General features: G+C 48.6%; 1 protein-coding gene across 1 annotated transcript in view; it reads right to left on the bottom strand.

The window, feature by feature from the left end:
- WIF1 (WNT inhibitory factor 1) overlaps window positions 1–25,044 on the bottom strand; it is a 61,779-nt gene that overhangs the window by 24,835 nt on the left and 11,900 nt on the right. Inside the window, exon 3 of the mRNA XM_054178203.1 lies at window positions 1,759–1,867. Coding sequence (XP_054034178.1) covers window positions 1,759–1,867 — 109 coding nt within the window. The remainder of the gene's footprint in view (window positions 1–1,758; window positions 1,868–25,044) is intronic.

Here is a 25,044-nt window from a genome sequence, read left to right on the forward strand (position 1 = left end):
AGGAGTTAGGGAAATGTAAATAATGTGAAGAGGAACCTGAGGAAACCCAGCTCTTATATCTCATTTAATCTTAGCTGGAAACTGAAATGCTCTTCTGGGATGTGCAGGATGCACACACGCTCAATCCCTTTTGTTTGGGAGCTCACTTCTTGTCCTTCTGTTCTGTTCAGTATTGTTTCCAGTAGAGGCACACTGAGAATAACTCCTGTGTGTCTGCACAGGTCTTCATGTTCTCAAGCAATTGCTTTACCTGCTTGGTAGATATGAAAAGCCACTACCAAAACCCATGTACAGTCTCATGGGTGGGATTTCTGAGGGGACATCTCTGAACTACCAATCTCAGCAAGCATGCAGGGTCTGGAAAAAAATGGGAGTCCATGCACAGCCCTGCAGCCCAATATCCCTCTCTACCAGCACAGCAGAGTGGGCAAAGAGGAGGTCAAGGAAGCTGGGGAAGGGCCTGGAGAATAAATCTGATGAAGAGCAACTGAAGGAGCTGGGGATGGTTAGTGTGAAACAGAGGAGGCTGAGGGGAGACCTCCTGGCTCTCTACAGCTACCTGAAAGGATGTTGAGCAAGGCTGGTGCTGGTCTCTTCTCCCAGGTAATTAGTGATAGAACAAGAGGGAATGGCCTCAAGCTGCTACTGGGTAGGTTTAGACTGGACATAAGGAAACATTTTTTCACAGAGAAAGTGGTCAGGCATTGGAATGTGCTGCCCAGGGAGGTGGTTGAACCCCCAAGCCTGGATGTGTATAATGGTGTTTTGGATGTGGTGCTTGGGGCTCTGGTTTAGGGGTGAGCCTTGTAGTGTAGGGTTCTGGGTTGGACTTGGTGATCCTGAGGCTCTTTTCCAACCTGAATGTTTCTGTGCTTCTGTGATCTACAAAATCAGGATTGGCATGGACCAACAGTATAGGCTGACTGCTGTCCCTACCAGTACAAGGACTAGTGGTCACCAGATGAAGCCATTGCACCTAGCCTCAGGACAACAGGAAGGGAATCTTCATGCTCTGGTGAGACACCACCTGGAGGACTGTGTCCAGTTCTGGAGCCTCTGAAGGATCTGAATGAGCCAGAATGTGTCCAGAGAAGGGCCATGGGGGTGAGCAGAGGGCTGGAGCTGCTCTGCTACGAGAGAGTTGGGGCTGGTCAGTCTGAAGAAGAGAAGGCTCTGAGGAGACCTAATTGTGGCCTTCCAGTGTCTGAAGGGGGCTACAGGAAAGCTGGGGAGGGACTTTGTAGGGTGTCAGGGAGTGATAGGACTGGGGGGAATGGAAAAAAAAAACTGGAAATGGGTATATTCAGATTGGATGTTAGGAAGAAGCTCTTCCCCATGAGGGTGGTGAGAGACTGCCACAGGTTGCCCAGGGAGGTGGTGGAAGCCTCATCCCTGGAGGCTTTTAAGTCCAGGCTGGATGTGGCTGTGAGCAACCTGCTGTAGTGTGAGGTGTCCCTGCCCATGGCAGGGGGGTTGGAACTGGCTGATCCTTGAGGTCCCTTCCAACCCTGGCAATCCTATGATCCTATGATTCTGTAATTGGAGGCAGTGAACTTGCCCAAGTGACTGGAGGCATCAGAAGACAACATGGATTCAAGGAGAGCCCGGACAAGAACCGGCAAGACAATCTGCAGCCCGTGTTGGATTAGAGAAAAGGCAAATCACTTCAGACTCAGGAAGGCCTCCAAGCTGAAGCCAGTCAGAGCTGTGGAGTAGTTTTTTGACAGGAAGGCAGCTTATAACATCAACAGCACAAACCTGATGCCTTGTGAGGAACTGTTCCAAGCAGAGGGATATTTATAGTTGGATCAGCCATTATGCCTTTATCCAAGGAGCGCAAGGACAAGAACTCGTAGAAGTACTCAGCCTACGAATAAAGTACATGAAAATGTGATGTGCATTTTGATTGCACTCATGGAAGCAAACCATTTAGCACACAAACTCAGCAGAAAATAAATAAATAAATAAATAAATAAAGACACACACTTTTCATTATACCCTTCACTGGATTTGTTTCTCTTATTTCCTTGAGTTATTCTTCACACAAGCATCAGTGGGACCTGGGGGTGCTGGTTGATAGTAGGCTGAACACAAGCCAGCAGTGTGCCCAGGTGGCACAGAAGGACAATGGCATTCTGGCCTGCATCAGGAACAGTGTGGCCAGCAGGAGCAGGGAGGTCATTGTGCCCTCAGCACTGGTTAGGCCACAGCTTGAGTCCTGTGTCCAGTTCTGGGCCACTCAGTTTAGGAAAGATGTTGAGATGCTGGAAGGTGTCCAGAGAAGGGCAACAAAGCTGGGGAGGGGTCTGGAGCACAGCCCTGTGAGGAGAGGCTGAGGGAGCTGGGGTTGCTTAGCCTGGAGAAGAGGAGGCTCAGGGGAGACCTTCTTGCTCTCTACAACTACATGAAGGGAGGTTGTAGCCTGGTGGTAGGTAGGCTCTTCTCCCAGGCAACCAGCACTGGAACAAGAGGACTCAGTCTCAAGCTGTGCCAGGGGATATTTAGGCTGGGTGTTAGGAAGAAATTCATCATAGAAAGAGAGATTGGTCATTGGAATGTGCTGCCCAGGGAGGTGGTGGAGTCACCATCACTGGAGGTGTTTAGGAAGAGCCTGGATGAGGCACTTGGTGCCATGGTTTAGTTGATTAGATGGTGTTGGGTGATAGGTTGGACTCGATGATCTCGAAGGTCTTTTCCAACCTGGTTGATTCTATTCTATTCTATTCTATTCTATTCTATTCTATTCTATTCTACTCTATTCTATTCTACTCTATTCTAGCATTTTCAGGTGCTGTCCTCTTCAGAGGCTGCGAGTGGCTGCACAGTAATCAGGACACAGCATAACAGCAAGGAAAATGACACACATGCAGTAGACAAATATTATACAGGAAAGACAGTTTTTACAATCCACACTTTCTGTCTGGAAGACCACAAACAAAAATGTATGAACAGTAACTTAACTCTTAACTGTGCTACGTGTGTCTACTGCTCAGAGTGTCAGCAATCAGTAGTAGCCTGCAGGCTGTAAATCCATACCCTCCCTTCACCTGTATAGCCACATCCCCACGTGAACAGCATCTCTGAATACAGCATACAGAATTAACCAGGTTGGAAGAGACTTTTGAGATCATCAGGTCCAACCTGTCACCCAACACCATCTCATCAACTAAACCATGGCACCAAGTGCCTCATCCAGTCTCTTCTTAAACAGTTCCCGGGATGCTGGCTCCACCACCTCCCTGGGCAGACCATTCCTATGGCCAATCTCTCTTTCTGGGACAGAACTTCTTCCTGACATCCAGCCTAAACCTCCCCTGGTGCAACTTGAGACTGTGTCCTCTTGTTCCGTTGCTTGTTGCCTGGGAGAAGAGACCAACCCTCACCTGGCTACAACCTCCCTTCAGGTAGTTGTAGAGGGCAAGAAGGTCTACTCTAAGCCTCCTCTTCTCCAGGCTAAGCAACCCCAGCTCCCTCAGCCTCTCCTCACAGGGCTTGGTAGAGGGTACAAAACCACCCCCCTCAGCTTCTGGTGGCACCAGCAAAGCACTCAGGGGCTAGGCTCATTATGAACCTCCACATTCACCGCTCTGTGGGGACAGCAGAGAGACCCCAAACAGCATGCAGTGGCTACACTCCACATGAGAGTCTTCAGAGGGTGTTGAGTAGGCCTGGAGACCTCAGAGGAGGACTCACAAAACAATAGGGAAGGAAGCAATCAAAGTTTTTAAGGGTGGCTTAAACACATGGAGTAGATGTGGGAGGGAGAGGGACCATGGAGCAAAGCAGTAACAGAAGAGACGAAAACTGAAGTCTGGGGGAACGTTCAAAAGACTGCTTTTAATTAAAGACATTCCCCCCCCCCCCTTTCTTTTCCAATACAATATACAGTGCCAAAAAATATGAAAACAAGCCATAAAGCCAGATTGTGAACATTTTTGTTTTCACATAAAACTTGGGCTCAGAGAAATAATTGCATGCCTCCACCACACATCTATAGAGCAGTACAGCCAGCCAGTCCATGCCGTGCTGTCTGTTTCTCATTGGTTAGCTTTGATGTTTGGTTATACCCAAACCAGGTCCTAATGGCTTGGGATATTAAAACATCATGTTCTTACTATTCTAGTAAACAACAACTAGCAACTAGACCAAATAGCTCCACTCCCACATTCCCATTCCAGCCACACTGTTGCTGCAGGTCAGCCTGGGAGCCAGAGCCCTGATTTGTAGGGAAGGGACTGGAAATCCTATTTTCTGGAGCTGAAATTCTGCCCAAAGGACAAAAACAAGAAGAAAAATCTGCTGTGGGGAAAGGGGGCTGATTGCTGCATGAGCCACAACACTCAGTGCCTTTCAAGGAAGGAATTCCTCTAACCAGAGGAGAGGCACAGCGGTGCTTAGTGCCCGAGGCAGGAGGACATTCAGCTCCCATGCTAGAAAGATGGGAAACTACACTGCACAAGCAGCAGGCTGCTCAGGAGGAAAGCCACACACTGCAACTGGGCACACATCTGCTCTCACCATTTCACTGCCAAGGTTTGTACATCTGCTGAGCTGACAAAAAACAATCATGAACTTCTTGAAATGGTGGTGTCTAAGAAGTACAGGCTGGGCAGTGAGGGGCTGGAGAGTAGCCCTGAAGAAAAGGACTTGGGGGTGCTGGGGGATGAGAAGCTCAACAGGAGCCAGCAGTGTGCACTTGCAGCCCAGAAAGCCAATCCCATCCTGGGCTGCATCAAGAGAAGCAGGGCCAGCAGGTCGAAGGAAGTGATTCTCCCCCTCTGCTCCGTTCTAGTGAGACCCCACCTGGAGCACTTGTGTCCAGTTCTGGAGCCCCTAGTACAGGAAGGATCTGGAGGTGCTGGAAGGTGTCCAGAGAAGGGCCACAAGGATCATCAGAGGGCTGGAGCTTCTCTCCTATGGAGATAGACTGAAGGAGTTGGGGTTGTTCAGTCTGGAGAAGAGAAGGCTCCAAAGAGATCTTCTTGTGGCCTTCTGGTATTTGAAGGGGGTTACAAGAAAGCTGGGGAGGGACTTTTGAGGGTGTCAGGGTGTGATAGCACTGGGGGGAATGGAGCAAAACTAGAAAGGGGTAGATTCAGATTGGATGTCAGAAGAAGTTCTTCCCCATGAGGGTGGTGAGAGACTGGCACAGGTTGCTCAGGGAGGTTGTGGAAGCCTCATTCCTGGAGGTGTTTAAGGCCAGGCTGGATGTGGCTCTGGGAAACTTGCTGTAGTGTGTGGTGTCCCTGCTCATGGCAGGGGGGTTGGAGCTGGATGATCCTTGAGGTCCCCTCCAACCCTAACAATTCTATGATTCTTTGAAGTAGGTGATCCTGCTCTGACAGGGCTGTTGGACTAGATGATCTTTTGAGGTCCCATCCAGCCCCTGAAATTCTGAGTGCTTCTGTGTGTGATTCCGTGCAAGAAGACCTGCAGTGCCTCAGGCAGATCCAGCTAGCAGGAATTCCAAGCTGTGAAGCCATGTGCTGCAGAGTATGCTTGCAAAGCACCTGCTCTGGGCTAAGCTGGTGAAATTTTGGTCTCAAAATGACATTAAAAATAAATTCACAGTCTAGAGAAGCTGCAGTGCAGCAGAAAACATTAACTCCTCAGCTTGTGAATCTGAGATAAGATTGAGCTGCCATAAATCCTATCTGTTTGGAGAGGGGGGAAAAATCTGCCTTGCCACAGTGCCTACATCCAGTCTCCAGTATTGTCCTGGAGTAATTCAAGTTGATTGCCAATTAACTTGCATTAATCATCACGACTGAAAAGCAAACACCACAATCTCAGCAAATATTTACCATGCTCCAGCCTAGCATGAAATTTAGTCATGGTGGTTAATTGAAGAGGTAAGCCTGGGCAATTAAAATATTGTCCAGGGACTACCATAATGTGTGCTGTAAGTGGTCATTGTGAGGGACCTGCTAGTGAGGACCAAATTTCCTTGGCAGAAGCAAATTTCCTTGGCTGTTGTTGAGAGAGAAAGGGGGATGGTAAGAAGAAGTCAGATTGGATGTTAGGAAGAAGTTCTTCCCCATGAGGGTGGTGAGGCACTGGCACAGGTTGCCCAGGGAGGTGGTGGAAGCCTCATCCCTGGAGGTTTTGAAGGCCAGGCTGGATGTGGCTCTGAGCAACCTGCTGTAGTGTGAGGAGTCCCTGCCCATGGCAGGGGGTTTGGAACCGGATGATCTTTGAGGTCCAATATATAGAATAGAATGGAATGGAATGGAATGGAATAGAATATAATTAGCCAGGTTGTAAAAGACCTTTGAGATCATGGAGACCAACCTATCAACCAACACCATCTAATCAACTAAACCATGGCACCAAGCACCCCACCAGTCTCCTCTTAAACATCTCCATAAGCCCTATGAGGAAAGGCTGAGGGAGCTGGGGTTGCTTAGCCTGGAGAAGAGGAGACTCAGGGGAGACCTTCTTGTTCTCTACAACTACCTGAAGGGAGGTTGTAGGCAGACGGATGTTGGGCTCTTCTCCCAGGCGGCCAGTACCAGAACAAGAGGACACAGTCTCAGGCTGCACCAGGGGAGGTTCAGGCTGGATGTTAGGAAAAAGTTCTATACAGAAAGAGTGATTGCACATTGGAATGGGCTGCCTTGGGAGGTGGTGGAGTCGCCATCACTGGAGGTTTTCAGGAGGAGACTTGATGGGGTGCTTGGTGCCGTGGGTTAGTTGTTTGGGTGGTGTTGGATTGGTTGATGGGTTGGATGCAATGATCTTGAAGGTCTCTTCCAACCTGGTGTATTCTATGTATTCTATGTATTCCAGTGATGGTGACTCCACCCCCTCCCTGGGCAGCACATTCCAATGGCCAATCTCTCTTTCTGTGAAGAATTTCTTCCTAACATCCGGCCTAAACCTCCCCTGGCACAGCTTGAGACTGTGTCCTCTTGTTCTGGTGCTGGTTGCCTGGGAGAAGAGACCAACTCCCACCTGGCTACAACCTCCCTTCAGGTAGTTGTAGACAGCTAGAAGGTCTCCCCTGAGCCTCCTCTTCTCCAGGCTAAGCAACCCCAGCTCCCTCAGCATCTCCTCATAGGGCTTGTGGTCCAAACCCCTCCCCAGCTTTGTTGCCCTTCTCTGGACACCTTCCAGCAACTCAACATCTTTCCTAACCTGAGGGGCAACCCCATAAGACGGAAAGTAGACCTTAGAGGAATTATGTTATCAGAGGTGATGGAGAAAACAAGGACTGAGACAAATGCTGATCTTTGACAGCTGCACACTCTGCATGCACAGAAGTGGTTTTGGGTTTGGCTTGACTTCAGGAAGCAACCAAGGAAGAATGTGCTCTACCTGTTGTGTAAAGACCTTGTTTGAAAAACTCAGGAACTGAGGCCAGGGCCCCTGCAGACCTTCTGTGAGCAGCCCAGGGACTCAGTGCCTTCAGGCAGCAGGTAGCCCTGCACAGCTGACCTTTAACAGCTCCCCATGTGTGCAAAGCCTGCAGTAAAGGGAGGAAATTTCGTTTCAGGCAAATAATTCCATGGTCAGGCTTAACTTTTATGGACTTTTAAATGGCTGCTTTCTATAAATCAGAGGAATTTAAAAGGTTATAAAAAGAATGAAGCCCTCTAACAAGTATTGTAGCAAACATCTGCTGGCAGTTTGACTTTGAATTATACACCCTTAAAATTCCTGCATGGCTCCCCTCCTCAGCACAAGATCTACTGGGTCAGGAGTTTTCCTGTTATTCAGATGCCATGTTGTGCCTACCTGGGTTTTGTTTCATCTGTAACCACAGCATTCCAAGGCAGGTGCTTGGTGTTTTCTCTGTGCAACATGAATGGAATGGAATGGAATGGAATGGAATGGAATGGAATGGAATGGAATGGAAATGAATAGAAGTAGACTAGAATAGAATAGGAATAGAATAGAATAGAATAGAATAGAATAGAATAGAATAGAATAGAATAGAATAGGAATAGAATAGCAGAGAAGAGAAGAGAAGAGAGAGAAGAGAAGAGAAGAGAAGAGAAGAGAAGAGAAGAGAAGAGAAGAGAAGAGAAGAGAGAAGAGAGAAGAGAAGAGAAGAGAAGAGAAGAGAAGAGAAGAGAAGAGAAGAGAAGAGAAGAGAAGAGAAGAGAAGAGAAGAGAGAAGAGAAGAGAAGAGAAGAGAAGAGAAGAGAAGAGAAGAGAAGAGAAGAGAAGAGAAGAGAAGAGAAGAGAAGAGAAGAGAAGAGAAGAGAAGAGAAGAGAAGAGAAGAGAAGTAGAATAGAATAGAGCAGGTTAGAAAAGACCTTTGAGATCATCGAGTCCAACCCACCATCCAACACCATCTCATCAACTAAACCATGGCACCAAGTACCCCATCCAGTCTCTTCCTAAACACCTCCAGTGATGGTGACTCCACCACCTCCCTGGGCAGCACATTCCAATGGCCAATCTCTCTTTCTGGGAAGAACTTCTTCCTAACATCCAGCCTAAACCTCCCCTGGCACAACTTGAGACTGTGTCCTCTTGTTCTGATGCTGGTTGCCTGGGAGAAGAGACCAACCTCCACTTGTCTGCAACCTCCCTTCAGGTAGTTGTAGATGGCAACAAGGTTTCCCCTAAGACTTCTCTTCCCCAGGCTAAGCAACCCTGCCTCTCTCAGCCTCTCCTCATAGGATGTAGGATTACAAGTAATGGTAGTACCTGCAGCAAAGCAGGTAGCTTAAACAACTGTTCTACAGCACTGATTAATAACCTAACAAAATCTGTGGCCTTTCATAGAATGATTGAATTGTTAGGGTTGGAAGGGACCACAAGGATCATCCAGTTCCAACCCCCCTGCCATGGGCAGGGACACCTCACACCAGATCACGTTGCTCAGAACCACATTCAGCCTGGCCTTAAAACCCTCCAGGGATGAGGCTTCCACCACCACTCTGGGCAACCTTTTCCAGTGCCTATGGGGAAGAACTTCTTCCTAACATCCAATCTGCATTTACCCATTTCTAGTTTTGCTCCATTTCCCCCAGTCCTATTACTCCCTGACACCCTTAGAAGTCCCTCCTCAGATTTCTTGTAGCCCCCTTCAGATGCTGGAAGGCCACAATTAGGTCTCCTTGAAGCCTTCTCTTCTCCAGACTGAACAACCCCAACTCCCTAGCAAAGAGAATTGTGTGTCAGCTTGGCAAGTGGATTTAAGAAACAAACTGCATTTTCTTCTCATTCTTTTAAAGATACCAGTGCTGAGCACTCTGTTCTGTTACTAATTAAATAACCAATGTAGCCCAATGCAGATTTGCTACTCATGAAGAAAAGTTCCTTTTCATCCCAGGTCCTCCATGGATATTTCTGGCTGCTCACACACTAGAAGAGTCTAGGCTGCATTTTCCATAGCAGATGCTCACAGCTGCATGTGTCATAAGTAAAATAAGAAAGTGAGGCAAGGTATGTGTGTGTTAGGTGCTTACAGCATGGGCCACTCTGTCTTCTGGGAAAGATCAACCCCATGGAGCAGAATAGGCTGGGGACTGAGCTGCTGGAGAGCAGTGAAGGGGAAAAGGACCTGGGGGTCCTAGTGGATGGAAGGTTGACCATGAGCCAGCAATGTGCTCTTGTGGCCAAGAAGGCCAAGGCCATTCTGGGGTGGATTAGAAGGGCTGTGGTTAGTAGGTCAAGAGAGGTTCTCCTCCCTCTCTACTCTGCCCTGCTGAGGCCACATCTGGAATCTTGTGTCCAGTTCTGGGCCCCTCAGTTCAAGAAGGACCTCAGGGAACTGCTTGAAAGAGTCCAACACAGAGCCATAAAAATGATGGAGTGGAACATCTTCCTTAGGAGGAGAGCCTGAGGGAGCTGAGGGCTCTGTAGCTTGGAGAGGAGGAGACTAAGGGCTGACCTCAGTCATGTTTGTAAATATGTGCAGGGTGAGTGCCCAGTGGCTGGAGCCAGGCTCTGCTGGGTGATGCCCAATGACAGCACAAGGGGCAATGTCATTGCCTCTGGGTGGAAGTTGAGGCATAGGAAGTTCCATGGAAACATCAGGAATTGTTTTTTCCCTGTGAGGGTGACAGAGCACTGGAAGAGGCTGCCCAGGGGAGTTGTGGAGTCTCCCTCTCTGGAGATATTCAAGATCCACCTAGATGAGTTCCTGTGTGATCTGGTGTAGCTGATCATGCTCTGGCAGGGGGGTTGGACTGGATGAGCTTTTGAGGTCCCTTCCAGCCCCTAACAGTCTGTGATTCTGTGATTCAAGATATCAGCTACATTGGGTCAGAGAAGTTGGTCCATCTGTGTTCCAAGGTGAAGCATGAAGCAAAATGAGATGAATTTCAACCAAGAGGGGAGGCTGTGGCCATACTGCACCTACCAGACTACTGAAAAGGTCTGGCCAGAGTATGAACATGCATGTCAGTAGCACATTTTGTTACTGCAGTGGAGTGCAGAGGGTGCTGTAATGATGTCTCCTTAGACAAGCAGACAATAAACTGTCTGCCTACAAGGGTTTTCTGCTAGGGAAGGCAGCTTTGACTTGCCTGTTAATTGGCCTGTCACAAAGTGAGTAAACCATTTTTTTGCATCTCAGTGTGACACTGAAAGAGACTTGCCATCAGCCTCAAGAAGCAGTCACAAAGTGTGGGGAATGCCTAACAACACAAAGTGATACTGAAGCACACTCTGAGAAACACACAAAGACCTGCTGGAGACAACCCAACAGAGAGCCACGAGGATGGTTAGGGGACTTGAGCATCTCACCCGTGAAGAGAGACTGAGAGCTCTGGGACTGTTTAGTCTGGAGGGGAGAAGGCTGAGAGGGGATCTGACCAATGTCTATCAATATCTGAGGGGTGAGTGTCAAGTGGAGGGGGCCAAGCTCTTTTGGGTGGTGTGCAGTAATAAGACAAGGAACAATGGAGACAAACTTGAACAGAGAAAGTTTCAGCTCAACATGAGGAGAAACTTCTTTCTAGTGAGGGTGCCAGAGCCCTGGAACAGGCTGCCCAGAGAGGTTGTGGAGTCTCCTTCTCTGGAGCCTTTCCAACCCCACCTGGATGCATTCCTGTGCAGACCACCCTGGGTGATCCTGCCTTTGGCAGAGGGGGTTGGACTGGATGATCTCTGGAGGTCCCTTCCAACCTCTAATGTACTGTGGTACTGTGATTTTTGTTATTTGTTGGCCCAGTACAATACAGAATAATATACTGCTGAAACACATTAGAATAGAATAGAATAGAATAGAATAGAATAGAATAGAATAGAATAGAATAGAATAGAATAGAATGGAGTGGAGTGGAGTGGAGTGGAGAGGAGTGGAGTGGAGTGGAGTGGAGTGGAATAGCATGGAATGGAATGGAATGGAATGGAATGGAATGGAATGGAATGGAATGGAATGGAATGGAATGGAATGGAATGGAATGGAATAGAGTAGAATAGAATAGAATAGAGTAGAATAGAATAGAATAGAATAGAATAGAATAGAATAGAATAGAATAGAATAGAATAAACCAGGTTGGAAGAGACCTTCAAGATCATCACGTCCAACCCATCAACCAATCCAACACCACCCAAACAACTAACCCACGGCACCAAGCACCCCATCAAGTCTCCTCCTGAAAACCTCCAATGACGGTGACTCCACCACCTCCCCAGGCAGCCCATTCCAATGGGCAATCACTAGAATCAATAGAATAGAATAGAATAGAATAGAATAGAATAGAATAGAATAGAATAGAATAGAATAGAATAGAATAGCATCAGAGGAGGCCAAAGTGCCCAGCTATACTCTCTGGATATCTAAATTCCCCCCAGAGCAGTCTCTTCTGTAGTGCTGTAGCTGGTGCCTCAGCTCTGCAGGCAGGACTATCTCTTTAGGGGCTGCACTTAGAAGTGTCAGCAATCCAGTGGGGTTCCTTGGCAAGCTGTTCAAGGAACCCTCCCTTCTCCCTCTGCATACTGGTAGAATAGAATAGAATCAACCAGGTTGGAAAAGACCTTTGAGATCACCAGGTCCAACCTATCATCCAATACCATCTAATCAACTAAACCATGGCACCAAGTGTTCCATCTAGTCTCTTCCTAAACACCTCCAGGGATGGTGACTCCACCACCTCCCTGGGCAGCACATTCCAATGGCCAATCTCTCTTTCTGTGAACAACTTCTTCCTAACATCCAGCCTAAACTTCCCCTGGTGCAGCTTGAGACTGTGTCCTCTTGTTCTGGTGCTGGTTGCCTGGGAGAAGAGACCAACCCCCACCTGGCTACAACCTCCCTTCAGGTAGATGTAGAGAGCAAGAAGGTCTCCCCTGAGCCTCCTCTTCTCCAGGCTAAGCAACGACGCTGTGAAACTCCGTTCACACAGAAGACAGGATAACCTGGCTGGTTGTCTGTCCCGGCTGAAGCAGCAGGATTAACGAGAGCAGAGATGCACACAAAAGGGAAAACAGAGCTATTTTGGTGTTTGTGGAACTAGAATTCAGCCAAATGAGCAAGCTCAATAAAAAATGTGCTATGTGGCAGTGTTAATTACACAATGCTGTGGTGAAATGCGTGCGGCTCTGCAGAGCCTGGTTTGTGTCTGCTCTCTTTGTGCTAAGCAAGCTGTATCAGACTGAAGAAAATCCAGGCACCAGGAGGGAGGCTTTTAACTGAGTGAATCCCTGCATGCAACTTTCAGCAGTAATCACTTGTGGTTTTAATGGTTTCAGAAGAAGGCTAAGAAAAACCACCCTGATTTTGTCAACAGAAGATGACTAACTGGTGCTTCATGTCTCCAGTGTGGCATGTGACTGTAGATGACAGATCACATCCTCCATCAGAATGATTTAGAAAGCTGGGGAAAGCTATGCAAAGGAACCCCAGATTTTGAAAGGTGACATTAGGCTGGATGTGAGGAAGAAGTTCTTCATAGAAAGAGAGACTGGCCATTGGAATGTGCTGCCCAGGGCGGTGGTGGAGTCACCATCCCTGGAGGTGTTTAAAAAGCTACTGGATGAGGCACTTGGTGCCATGGTTTAGTTGATTAGATGAGTTTGGGAGATAGGTTGAACCTGATGATCTCAAAGGTCTTTTCCAACCTGATCAATTCTATTCTATTCTAACAGTATGCAGAGGGAGAAGGGAGGGTCCCCTAAGCATCCTCATGGCTCTCCCTTGGACTCTCTCCAGCAGGTCTCTGTCTCTCTTGAACTGGGGAGCCCAAAACTGGACACAGTATTGCAGATGTGGTCTCAGCAAGGCAGAACAGAGGGGGAGAAGAACTTCCCTGGCCCTGCTGGCCACACTTTTCTTGATGCACCCCAGGATCCCATTGGCTCTCTTGGCCACAAAGACACATTGCTGTCCCCTGCAGAACTTTCTGTCCACCAGCACTCCAAGGTCTTTCTCCAAGGAGCTGCTTTCTAGCAGGGCAGCCCCTAGCCTGTTCTGGTGCCTGTTGTTGTGCCTCCCCAGATGCAGGACCCTGCACTTGTCCTTATTGAACTTCATGAGGTTTGCCTGTCAGCTCTAAGCTAAAAAGAGACAATACCATTAGGACAAATATTCACAGGTAATTACATCTTAAAAATCTCTGGCAAGGAGTGCTATTTGTCACCATGAACCAGGCTGGAATACATATGTGATGATGAATCACAGAATTGTCAAGGTTGGAAAGGACCCCAAAGATCATCCAGTTCCACCCCCCTCCCCCTGCCACGGGGAGGGACACCTCACACTACAGCAGGTTGCTCACAGCCACATCCAGCCTGGTCTTCAAAACCTCCAGGGATGAGGCTTTTACCACCTCCCTGGGCAACCTGTGCCAGTGTCTCACCACCTTCATGGGGAAGAGCTTCTTCCTAACATCTAATCTGAATCTCCCCACTTCTAGTTTTGCTCCAATCCCCCCAGTCCTATCACTCCCTGACACCCTAAAAAGTCCCTCCCCAGCTTCCTTGTAAGCCCCCTTCAGATACTGCAAGGTCAGTATCTGAAGTTTCCTTCCAATTGTTTTCTCCTGTGTCTTACAGATAAAAGATAGCTCTGCTTTTGAGAAGGAGAGAGGAGCAAACAATAACACACACACACACACACACACACACAAAAAGAGGAATAGCATTACAAGTTCTGATTTTAAAAGCAAAAGGTACACAACAAGCCTTAGTTATCTTAAAACATTTAACTAAATGCTAGGGGTTTTCTGATATCCTAAGAACTGGTAAAAGCTAATCTCAGTGTCACAGTATCACAGTAGAACAAAGGTTGGAAGAGACCTCAAGGATCATCAAGTCCAACCTGTCACCACAGACCTCATGACTAGACCATGGCACCAAGTGCCACGTCCAATCTCCTGCCATGTTAGTTCTTCTTCTGGCAAAGCAAGGGGTAATTCATTCTTTTGTCACTCAGCAAAAGATCAGTGCCCTCTCCAGTGGAGATTTCATGATCAAGGATGTTCAAAGTGTCAGTTCCCTAAGGCTAATAAAAGGGGGGGGGAATTATTACTGCTCCTTAGAGAAGAAAGAAAGAAAGAAAGAAACACACACTAAAATATTGTCTCATCAGGATAGTTCCTAAGAGCCTGCAACACACCTGTGTGCTTCTGTCTACCTTGAGAATAAATGGCCAGATTGCTTTCTCCCCCCTCACAGCTTGAAAAAGAAGTGGAAATGCTGGCTGATTAGCCCTGGGAGTTGATCCTCCTGCAGAGGGAAGACTGTTTGCAGTTTCAGGCTCTGGGTAGATTCAGTCACAATTAATAAATTAGCCTGCAAATTCTTTTCAGAGCATGCCAACTAATTTCAGGCAAAAACCTTACAAGAAGGGTAAATACTGCACTTAACAACCATTTAAAGCCTGGTCCTGATGGGGAGCCAAGCAGACCCTCCACTTAATTAAACAGAAGACTTTTAAAAGCAGAAATGTAAACCTCAGAGCTGGTAGCTCATCTGACACAACCACAGAAAGTTCACATCTAAAGATCGAGCTAATCCACCTCTTGCATGGTGGTAAACATGGATAATGCACACAGATGCATTTTGGCTGGGCTTCAGACTTTCAACCCTTTGTTCTTAAGCCTCACAGCACAGCTTTGAAGTCGAGGATAAAGCTCCTCTAGCACACCATTACCAAAGAAAAACCTTCTGATTATGATCTCATGAAAGTGTAATCAATAACTTACACAAGTTAAAAGCCTGGCAAACAGCAAAGGTCATGTAATTGGGCCTTTATTGAGTCCATGTGTTTCACTCTTGGCTTTAACTGCCACTCCTGTATAATAAATATCTCTCCCCAAAATGTAAGCAATGAAGACAGAATTAACCAGGTTGGAAAAGACCTCAGAGATCATCAAGTCCAACCCAGCACCCAACACCATCTCATCAACTAAACCATGGCACCAAGTGCCTCATCCACTCTCCTCCTAAACATCTCCAGGGATGGTGACTCCACCATCTCCCTGGGCAGCACATTCCAATGGCCAGCAACTCTTTCTGGGAAGAATTTCTTCTTAACATCCAGCCTAAACCTCCCCTGGCACAGCTTGAGACTGAGTCCTCTTGTTCCAGTGCTGGTTGCCTGGGAGAAGAGACCAACCCCCACCTGGCTACAACCTCCTTTCAAGTAGCTGTAGAGAGCAAGAAGGTCTCCCCTGAGCCTCCTCTTCTCCAGGCTAAGCAACCCCAGCTCCCTCAGCCTCTCCTCACAGGGCTGTGCTCCAAACCCCTCCCCAGCTTTGTTGCCCTTCTCTGGACACTTTCTGATGAGTTATGAAATCTCACATCAGCTTCTGCCCCTCTGGAGTGCTTCTAGGGTCTCCAAGGAGAACACTTCCACATTCATTCAGCCAAGTGACAAAGTCTGCACCACCTCTGAGTGAGAATCTTTTTTATGTACTGCTTCATAGATAATGGTCTTTGTGTTCCAAGGAGGTGAGTGTTTTAAAGTGATGGTGAAAAGGTTTTGGAAACAAATCATCTTTTTCACAACCAGGAATAGAAAGACTTAGAAAGACTTCTTAGAAAGACTTCCTGTGGTGGTTTGACACCAGATAGAACATGGAATTTACCTCCAGAAGTAAATTACCACACTACACAGGATTTGGAAGTCAAATGAAAGTGTTCTTTACAAAAGCAAACTAAATACAATAAGGTTAAAGATAATGAGCATATACAATAATATATTTACACATAAAACTAGACAATACTTGATGATCTTTAGCCTGGAGAAGAGAAGGATCAGAGGTGACCTCATTGCCCTCTACAACTACCTGAAAGGTGGTTGTAGACAGGTGGGGGTTGGTCTCTTCTCCCAGGCAACCAGCACCAGAACAAGGGGACACAGTCTCAAGCTGTGCCAGGGGAGGTTTAGACTCAAGGTGAGGAAAAAGTTCTTCACCGAGCGAGTCGTTCGTCATTGGAATGTGCTGCCCAGGGAGGTGGTGGAGTCGCCGTCCCTGGAGGTGTTCAAGGGGAGATTGGACGTGGCACTTGGTGCCATGGTCTAGTCATGAGGTCTGTTGGAACAGGTTGGACTTGATGATCCTTGGGGTCTCTTCCAACCTTAGTTACTGTGATACTCTGATACTGTGTGATACTGTGATCTTTGAGGTCTCTTCCAACCTTGGTGATTCTGTGATTAGCTAAGCTGTTCCCCTGTACAGACCCTCCCTGTGCACAAAAGGAGCCCCCACCCCTGGCAAAGCCCAGAGGGCTGTATACCAGCTAAGTTATCTCCCTCTCATCCCAGCCAGTGTCCTTACCAGCAGCCCAAACAATGATTGAAGGGACATCAAGGATCACCTAGTTCCAACCCCCCTGCCATGGGCAGGGACACCTCACACTAGAGCAGGTTGCTCAGAGCCACATCCAGCCTGGCCTTAAAAGCCTCCAGGGATGAGGCTTCCACCACCTCCCTGGCCAACCTGTTCCAGCATCTCACCAGCCTCATGGGGAAGAACTTCTTTGTAATATCCAATCTGAATCTACCCACTTCTAGTTTTGCTCCATTCCCCCCAGTCCTATCACTCCCTGACACCCTGAAAAGTCCCTCCCCAGCTTTCTTGTAGCCCCCTTCAGATCCTGAAAGGCCACAAGAAGGTCTCCTTGGAGCCTTCTCTTCTCTAGACTGAACAACCCCAACTCCTTCAGTCTGTCTCCCTAGGAGAGGTGCTCCAGGCCTCTGAATCAGATCAGGACTTGCAGAAGAAACTTCAGCCTAGTCAGAGCCTGATTTACCAGCGCTCTCTCCCACCAGGTGCAGACAGAGTCTACTTGCAGCACAGGCACTGTCCTGCAGCCTGGACTCTTTGGACTTGCTCTGCATCAGTTTGTAGCAGAGTCACACAGCAGAGAGGTGGCAAGTCCTGAACTTCACTGTGGCACGTGTGCTGCCCTGCTGAGCGCTGATAGTTCACTGCATGTAAATGTTTTCCCTGTGAGGGTGACAGAGCACTGGGACAGGCTGCCCAGGGGGGTTGTGGAGCCTCCCTCTGTGAAGCATCTCAAAACCCACCTGGATGTGTTCCTATATGATCTGCTCTGGGAGATCCTGCTCTGGCAGGGGGGGTTGGACTGAGTGGTCATTCAAAGCCACTTACAGCCCCTGAAACTCTGTGATTCTGTGCTCATTTCACTGAGTTCCAGCAACAATCATTTGGAGAAATCCTCTCATCAAAAATGTCTTTCTTCTGCCTCTAGCCACTGCTGGAGTACCAGACCCTGCCTATTCTTCAAGGCCTGCCCTTTTTGCCTTCCTTTCCTTATTACCATCTTTCTTTAGGATATTCAGATGATGACTATAGCAAAACCATGCTGGTTTTCCTTGGGTTTTGTCCTTCTGCTATGGTCTCTTTCTTCAGTGGGATTTAGCCTGGAGAAGAGGAGGCTCAGGGGAGACCTTCTTGCTCTCTACAACTCCCTGAAGGGAGGTTGTAGCCGGGTGGAGGTTGGTCACTTCTCCCAGGCAACCAGCACCAGAACAAGAGGACACAGTCTCAAGCTGCACCAGGGGAAGTTTAGACTTGAGGTGAGGAGAAAGTTCTTCACAGAGAGAGTTGTTAGCCATTGGAATGTGCTGCCCAGGGAGGTGGTGGAGTCACCATCCCTGGATTGGGGATTGGATCAAGAGGGGATTGGACGTGGCGCTTGGTGCCATGGTTTAGTAGTCATGAGGTGTTGGGTGACAGGTTGGACTTGATGATCTTTGAGGTCTTTTCCAACCTGATTGATTCTATGATTAAGAAAAAGATGCTGACATTTTCTAGGTTGAAAGTTCTGTGCAGATGATCTTGGTGAAAGACAGGCAGTGCTGGCATGACCAGGGCAGCCCTCCATTCGAGGAAGATGAATGTAATTAGGAAGAGTTATGACAGTCAGGGTCAGGTTGAGCTTCCACACAAGACCTATGCACACCCTTGCAGGAAAAGGTCCTACTCAGAAAGGTATGAGGTTTATTTTGGGAAGGCTACATCCTCCTGGGTTTTGGTGTGTTTTGTTTTAGCTCTGGATAATGTAGCTTATCATCTGCCAGCACAAATCCTGACAAGGGAGGACTGGCACCTGAAAGCACCCCAGAGAGACATTTCCCACGGACTCTAACTTCATTTTTATCAGAGAAAATGCCAGTGGGACAGTTCAGCTTCAGACATGAATGAAATTTGTGGATGACACCAAGCTGGGGGCAGGAGTTGATCTGCTGGAGGGTAGAGAGGCTCTGCAGAGGGACCTCGACAGGCTGGGCAGATGGGCAGAGTCCAACGGCATGAGATTTAACACATCCAAGTGCCGGGTTCTGCACATTGGCCACAACAACCCCATGCAGAGCTACAGGCTGGGGTCAGAGTGGCTGGAGAGCAGCCAGGCAGAAAGGGACCTGGGGGTACTGGTTGATGGTAGTGTGCCCAGGCAGCCAAGAGGGCCAATGGCATCCTGGCCTGCATCAGGAACAGTGTGGCCAGCAGGAGCAGGGAGGTCATTCTGCCCCTGTACACTGCACTGCTTAGGCCACACCTTGAGTCCTGTGTCCAGTTCTGGGCTCTTCAGTTTAGGAAGGAGGTTGAGTTGCTGGAGCGAGTCCAGAGAAGGGCAACGAAGTTGGTGAGGGGCTTGGAACAAAGTCCTATGAGGAGAGGCTGAGGGAGCTGGGGTTGCTTAGCCTGGAGAAGAGGAGACTCAGGGGTGACCTTATTGCTCTCTACAACTACCTGAAGGGAGGTTGTAGACAGGCAGAGGTTGGTCTCTTCTCCCAGGCAACCAGCACCAGAACAAGAGGACACAGTCTCAGGCTGCACCAGGGGAGATTTAGGCTGGAGGTTAGGAGGAAGTTTTACACAGAGAGAGAGACTGGCCATTGGAATGGGCTGCCCAGGGAGGTGGTGGAGTCACCATCACTGGAGGTGTTCAGGAGGAGACTTGATGGGGTTCTTGGTGCCATGGTTTAGTTGATTAGGTGGTGTTGGATGATAGGTTGGACTTGATGATCTGGAAGGTCTCTTCCAACCTGGTCTATTCTATTCTATTCTATTCTATTCTATTCTATTCTATTCTATTCTATTCTATTCTATTCTATTCTATTCTATTCTATTCTATTCTATTCAAGAATGATGTGTGGACCTCCCCAAGCCCAAATATACCTCTAATGAAAAACTAGTAGGAGTCTTAGGACAGCAGAATTCTATCCTCTGCCTCATTTGGGATTAAAGAGTTTTGCCAAGATCAGAGATGTAATTTCTCCCTTGACGCAGAGCTATGGTAAATCTGGTTTGTTCTTGCAGGCTTGAGGCTAAATTGTCCCTTTTGTCACTCAATGCATCCCAGATGTGCTGACAATCCCTAAATTCTGCTAGAGTCAGTCTGCCCTTCTCCAAATACCACAAGCCAGCCTTTATCAAGTAAATGGAGTAGCTCTGGGCTGTGTGGTCCAAGGAAACACAGGAGCAAAACTGCGCTGAGAACGGTGCTGCCCTGTCAGCTCTGCTCTCTGCATCACTACAGGACACAGAAATGCTGTGGATCAAACCCTCCCTGTCATCTGCAGCAGGACTCACTGTAATACCAGTCAGCTGAGTCAGCTTGCCTTGGTTCTGCTGGGAATTTCTGCCAGACAGAAGATGCTTGAGGATTGAGAGTTGCTTCTCTGTTCTGACTGGATTTGCTACATGTTGTGTAGCTCACAGTACTGGGACTGCACCAGGGCAGCTCAAGGCAGCCTAGCAGTGAGCTCAGATGTGGCCATGAGATGAGCTAACCATGACAGAGGAACCAGACATCATCCAGAGGGACCTGGACAAGCTGGAGAGCTGGCCCAGGTGAACCTCATGAGATTCAACAAGAGCAAGTGCAAGGTTCTGCACCTGGGCTGGAACAATCCTCACTATCAATACAGAGGAAGTGATAGAAAGCAGCCCTGTGGAGCTCTCTTGTAGGCTCCCTTCAGATACTGGAAGGCCACAATAAGGTCTCCTTGGAGCCTTCTCTTCTCCAGAGTGAACAACCCCAACTCTCTCAGTCTGTCCTCAAAGCAGAGGAGCTCCAGCCCTCTGCTCATCCTCGTGGCCCTTCTCTGGATACATTCCAGCACCTCCAGATCCTTCCTGTAATAGAGGCTCCAGAACTGGACTCAGTATTCCAGGTGGGTTCTCACCAGAGAGGAGCAGAATCACCTCCCTCAACCTGCTGGCCACCCACTCTTGCTGCAGCCCAGGCTCTGGTTGGCTTTCTGGGCTGCAAGTGCTCACTGCTGGCTCCTGTTGAGCTTCTCATCCCCCAGCACCCCCAAGTCCTTTTCTTCAGGGCTGTTCTCAAGCCAGTCATACTGGAGTGAGGAAGAAACTATGCTGAAAATCATCAGTGAGCTGCTGGCTCCTCCAATGCACCACTGAAGCTACCACACATAAACAGAGCATGCACATAATTGATGGCACTGCCAGAGCTGTCACCTTGTCACCCCTGAGAAAAAAATCAAAATCCAAACACAGGATTCCACCCTCAGAAATGTCCTCTTGCAGCTGTTCATTAAGGTTATGCACCAGGAATAACTCAAGCTGACTCATGTTTGCAATGCTTTGAAGCTTGAGGCCATTCATATTAACAGGTTTGTTTAGAGCAGCACTGAAGGAGCTGGGGATGGTTAGTTTGGAAAAGAGAAGGCTGAGGGGAGACCTCCTGGCTCTCTAAAGCTACCTGAAAGGAGGTGGTGGAGAGGTTGGTGCTGGTCTCTTCTCCCAGGTCATTAGTGATAGAATAAGAGGGAATGGCCCCAAGCTGCAGCAGGGAAGGTTCAGACAGGACATTAGGAAGAATTTTTTCAGGGCAAGAGTGGTCAGGCATTGGAATGTGCTGCCCAGGGAGGTGCTGGAGTCCCCAAGCCTGGATGTGTTTCAAGGTGGTTTCGCTCTGGTGCTTGGAGATATGGTTTAGGGGTGAGGTTTGCAGAGTAGGGTTCTGTGTTGGACTTGGTGATCCTGAGGCTCTTTTCCAACCTGAATGTTTCTGTGATTCTGAATTACAAACATCTTTCTGAAACAGGATCAGGGAGCTGCAGCCTTCAAATATAAGAGGAGAGGACAGTGAGACACACCAAATGCCAGCTCTTTGGCTGTGGCACGACACTTAGGCTGCCACTGTGCAGCTGAATTGAGAACAGGCTGTCTTTCCACACCTTAGCTGTTCAGAATTACAGAAGAGCCTGGGCAAGGGTGATGCACCAGGAGGCTTTTGTGATCAAACCAACCAGACACATAGTTTGCCAGCGAGGAAATCCACTGCTCAGAGTATGATCTCTCTTAGCTAAGTGGGATGATGTTCTGCTGCAAAGGTGAGGCCAATGCTCTGCTGCTTTTGTGCATGAGGTGCTCAGGCAAACAAGACTACAGTATGGTTAGGAACAAGTTCTCTACCATGAGGATGATGGAACACTGGAACAAGTTGCCCAGGGAGGTAGTGGGGGCCCCTTCGCTGGAGATGTTCAAGATGGGGTTCAACAAGGCTCTGAGCAACCTGATCTAGTGGAGAATGTCCCTGCTCACTGCAGGGCAGTTGAACCAGATGACCTTGGGAGGTCCCTTCCAAGCCAATCTATTCTATGATTCTATGGTGCAGGCTCTGAGCAACCTGATCTAGAGGAGGATATCCCTGCTCACTGCAGGGCAGTTGGACTAGATGACCTTTGGAGGTCCCTTGCAAACCAATCATAGAATCATAGAATCAATAAGGTTGGAAAAGACCTCAAAGATCATCAAGTCCAACCTGTCACCCAACACCTCATGACTAACTAAACCATGGCACCAAGTGCCACATCCAGTCCCCTCTTGAACACCTCCAGTGATGGTGACTCCACCACCTCCCTGGGCAGCACATTCCAAGGGCCAATCTCTCTTGCTGGGAAGAACTTCTTCCTAACATCCAGCCTAAACTTCCCCTGGCACAGCTTGAGACTGTGTCCTCTTGTTCTGGTGCTGGTTGCCTGGGAGAAGAGACCAACCCCCACCTGGCTACAACCTCCCTTCAGGTAGTTGTAGAGAGCAAGAAGGTCTCCCCCAAGCCTCCTCTTCTCCAGGCTAAGCAACCCCAGCTCCCTCAGCCTCTCCTCACAGGGCTGTGCTCCAAACCCCTCCCCAGCTTTGTTGCCCTTCTCTGGACACCTTCCAGCAACTCAACATCTTTTCTAAACTGAGGAGCCCAGAACTGGACACAGGACTCAAGGTGTGACCTGACCAGTGCTGAGTCCATGGGCACAATGACTTCCCTGTTCCTGCTGGCCACACTATTCCTGATGCAGGCCAGGATCTATGATTCTATGGTGCAGGCTCTGAGCAGCCTGACCTAGTGGAGAATGTCCCTGCTCATTGCAGGGCAGTTGAACCAGATGACCTTTGGAGGTCCCTTCCAAACCAATCTATTCTGTGGTGCACTCCTGAACCACCGGAGCCTGCCGCTCCTCCAACGGCCTCTGCTGCTGGGGTGGTGTGCACAGCATATGGGCTCCCTCATGTGGATCTCCTAAGATGTACCACAGACCATGCAAGCACAGCCCAGGAGTGGTGCAGGTGAGGAAGACACCACACAGCCTGCTCTCTTCAGCTCTTCTTGGAAGGGAGACTCTGCCACCCCCTGCCCAGCATGCCAGAAGTGAGATCCTGTCTCGGTTATGCTCAGCATGAGAAGACACACTGCTCTCTAGGCAATGGGATAAGGTTTCTGCAACAGGCAAACTATTCTCAAGCTTCTAAATCTCTGTGGAATGAAGTGAGGCTTGGCCCCTGATTCTTTCTACCTTTCAGTCTCTGTTTGGTGGTGGTGGTGGTTGTTTTTACTTGGTTTAGTTCCGTGTTTTGCTTGGGTGGGGTATTTTTGTTTGGGTGTTTGTTTTGGTTGCTGCTGATGTTATTGTTGGGTTTGTCTTAAGGAAACAGAGGAAATTGTCAACAAACCCCACTTGTGTTCATGAAAAATAAAGAATGTAGCAAGAGGTGTCTGGAGCACAAGTCCTGTGAGAATTGAATAGATTTAACCAGGTTGGAAGAGACCTCAGAGATCACCAAGTGCAACCTAGCACCCGACACCATCTCATCAACTAAACCATGGCACCAAGCACCCCATCCAGGCTCTTCACAGTATCACAGTATAACTAAGGTTGGAAGAGACCCCAAGGATCATCGAGTCCAACCTGTCCCAACAGACCTCATGACTAGACCATGGCACCAAGTGCCACGTCCAATCTCCCCTTAAACACCTCCAGGGACGGTGACTCCACCACCTCCCTGGGCAGCACATTCCAGCGACGAACGACTCGCTCAGTGAAGAACTTTCTCTTCACCTCGAGTCTAAACCTTCCCTGGCACAGCTTGAGACTGTGTCCCCTTGTTCTGGTGCTGGTTGCCTGGGAGAAGAGACCAACCCCCACCTGGCTACAGCCTCCCTTCAGGTAGTTGTAGACAGCTACCCTTGAGCCTGCTGAGGCTGAGTGGGATGGAGCTCTGTGGAAGGCTCTAGAAGGTTTTGGCCTGGTGGGTCCAGATGTATTCCTTTTACCTGAGTGCCTTTTGTATAGATTTGTAAATAGAACTATCATTATTTTCCTTTCCTCCCCCAATAGTGATTTATTTACATTTTACTGCTTTCTGTTCAAGATCTGTGACAAATTTTTAAAGGCATCGCCTAACTATCACAGCCAGTAAGGTGTCCCTGTGGTGAAAAAGGACAACAGCTTGCAGGGCTGCATGAGGCAGTGTTGCCAGCAGGTCAAGAGAGGTGATCCTTCCCTTCTGCTCAGCCCTGGTGAGACACACCTGGAGTGCTGGGTTCAGTCCTGAAGTCACCAGTACAAGAGAGAGATGGACATACTGGACTGAGTTCTGGGAAGGGGCATGAGGTGATGGGAGCATGACTCTTAGAAGTTTCAGGACATGTCTGGTTTTCCCTATTTAGTTCTTTCTCCTATGACTTAAGTGTAAAATAAAATCCATTAATGTTCTGTAGCTCCTTCTGCATGTTGACAGGTCTCACTAGAGGTTGGGAGCACCAGTGATGCAGAGGCCCTGTAGGTCAGTGAGATCACCTGTGCCCTTGTGATCCAATGGGATCCTGGGGTGCATTCAGAGGAGTGTGTCCAGCAGATCCAGGGAGGTTATCCTCCCCCTTTACTCTGCCCTGGTGAGACCTCATCTGGAATATTACATCCAGTTCTGGGCTCCCCAGTTCAAGAGGGACAGGGATCTGCTGGAGAGAGTCCAAGGGAGGGCTACAAGGATGATGAAGGGACTGCAGCACTGCCTGATGAGGAGAGGCTGAGAGCCCTGGGGCTGTTTAGTCTAGAGAAGAGAAGACTGAGAAGGGATCTAATCAATGTTTATAAATATCTGAAGGCTGGGTGTCAACAGATTGGGGAGAGGCTTTGCTCAGTTGCACCCTGTGATAGGACAAGGGGTAATGGACATAAACTGCAACACAGGAGGTTCCACCTCAACATGAGAAGGAACTTCTTCACTGTGAGGGTCCCAGAGCACTGGAACAGGCTGCCCAGAGAGGTTGTGGAGTCTCCTTCTCTGGAGCCTTCCCAGCCCTGTCTGGATGTGTTCCTGTGTGACCTGTGCTGGATTCTATGATCCTGCTCTGGCAGG

Source organism: Dryobates pubescens, chromosome Z (genome assembly GCF_014839835.1).
Source record: "Dryobates pubescens isolate bDryPub1 chromosome Z, bDryPub1.pri, whole genome shotgun sequence".
Classification (NCBI taxonomy): domain Eukaryota; kingdom Metazoa; phylum Chordata; class Aves; order Piciformes; family Picidae; genus Dryobates; species Dryobates pubescens.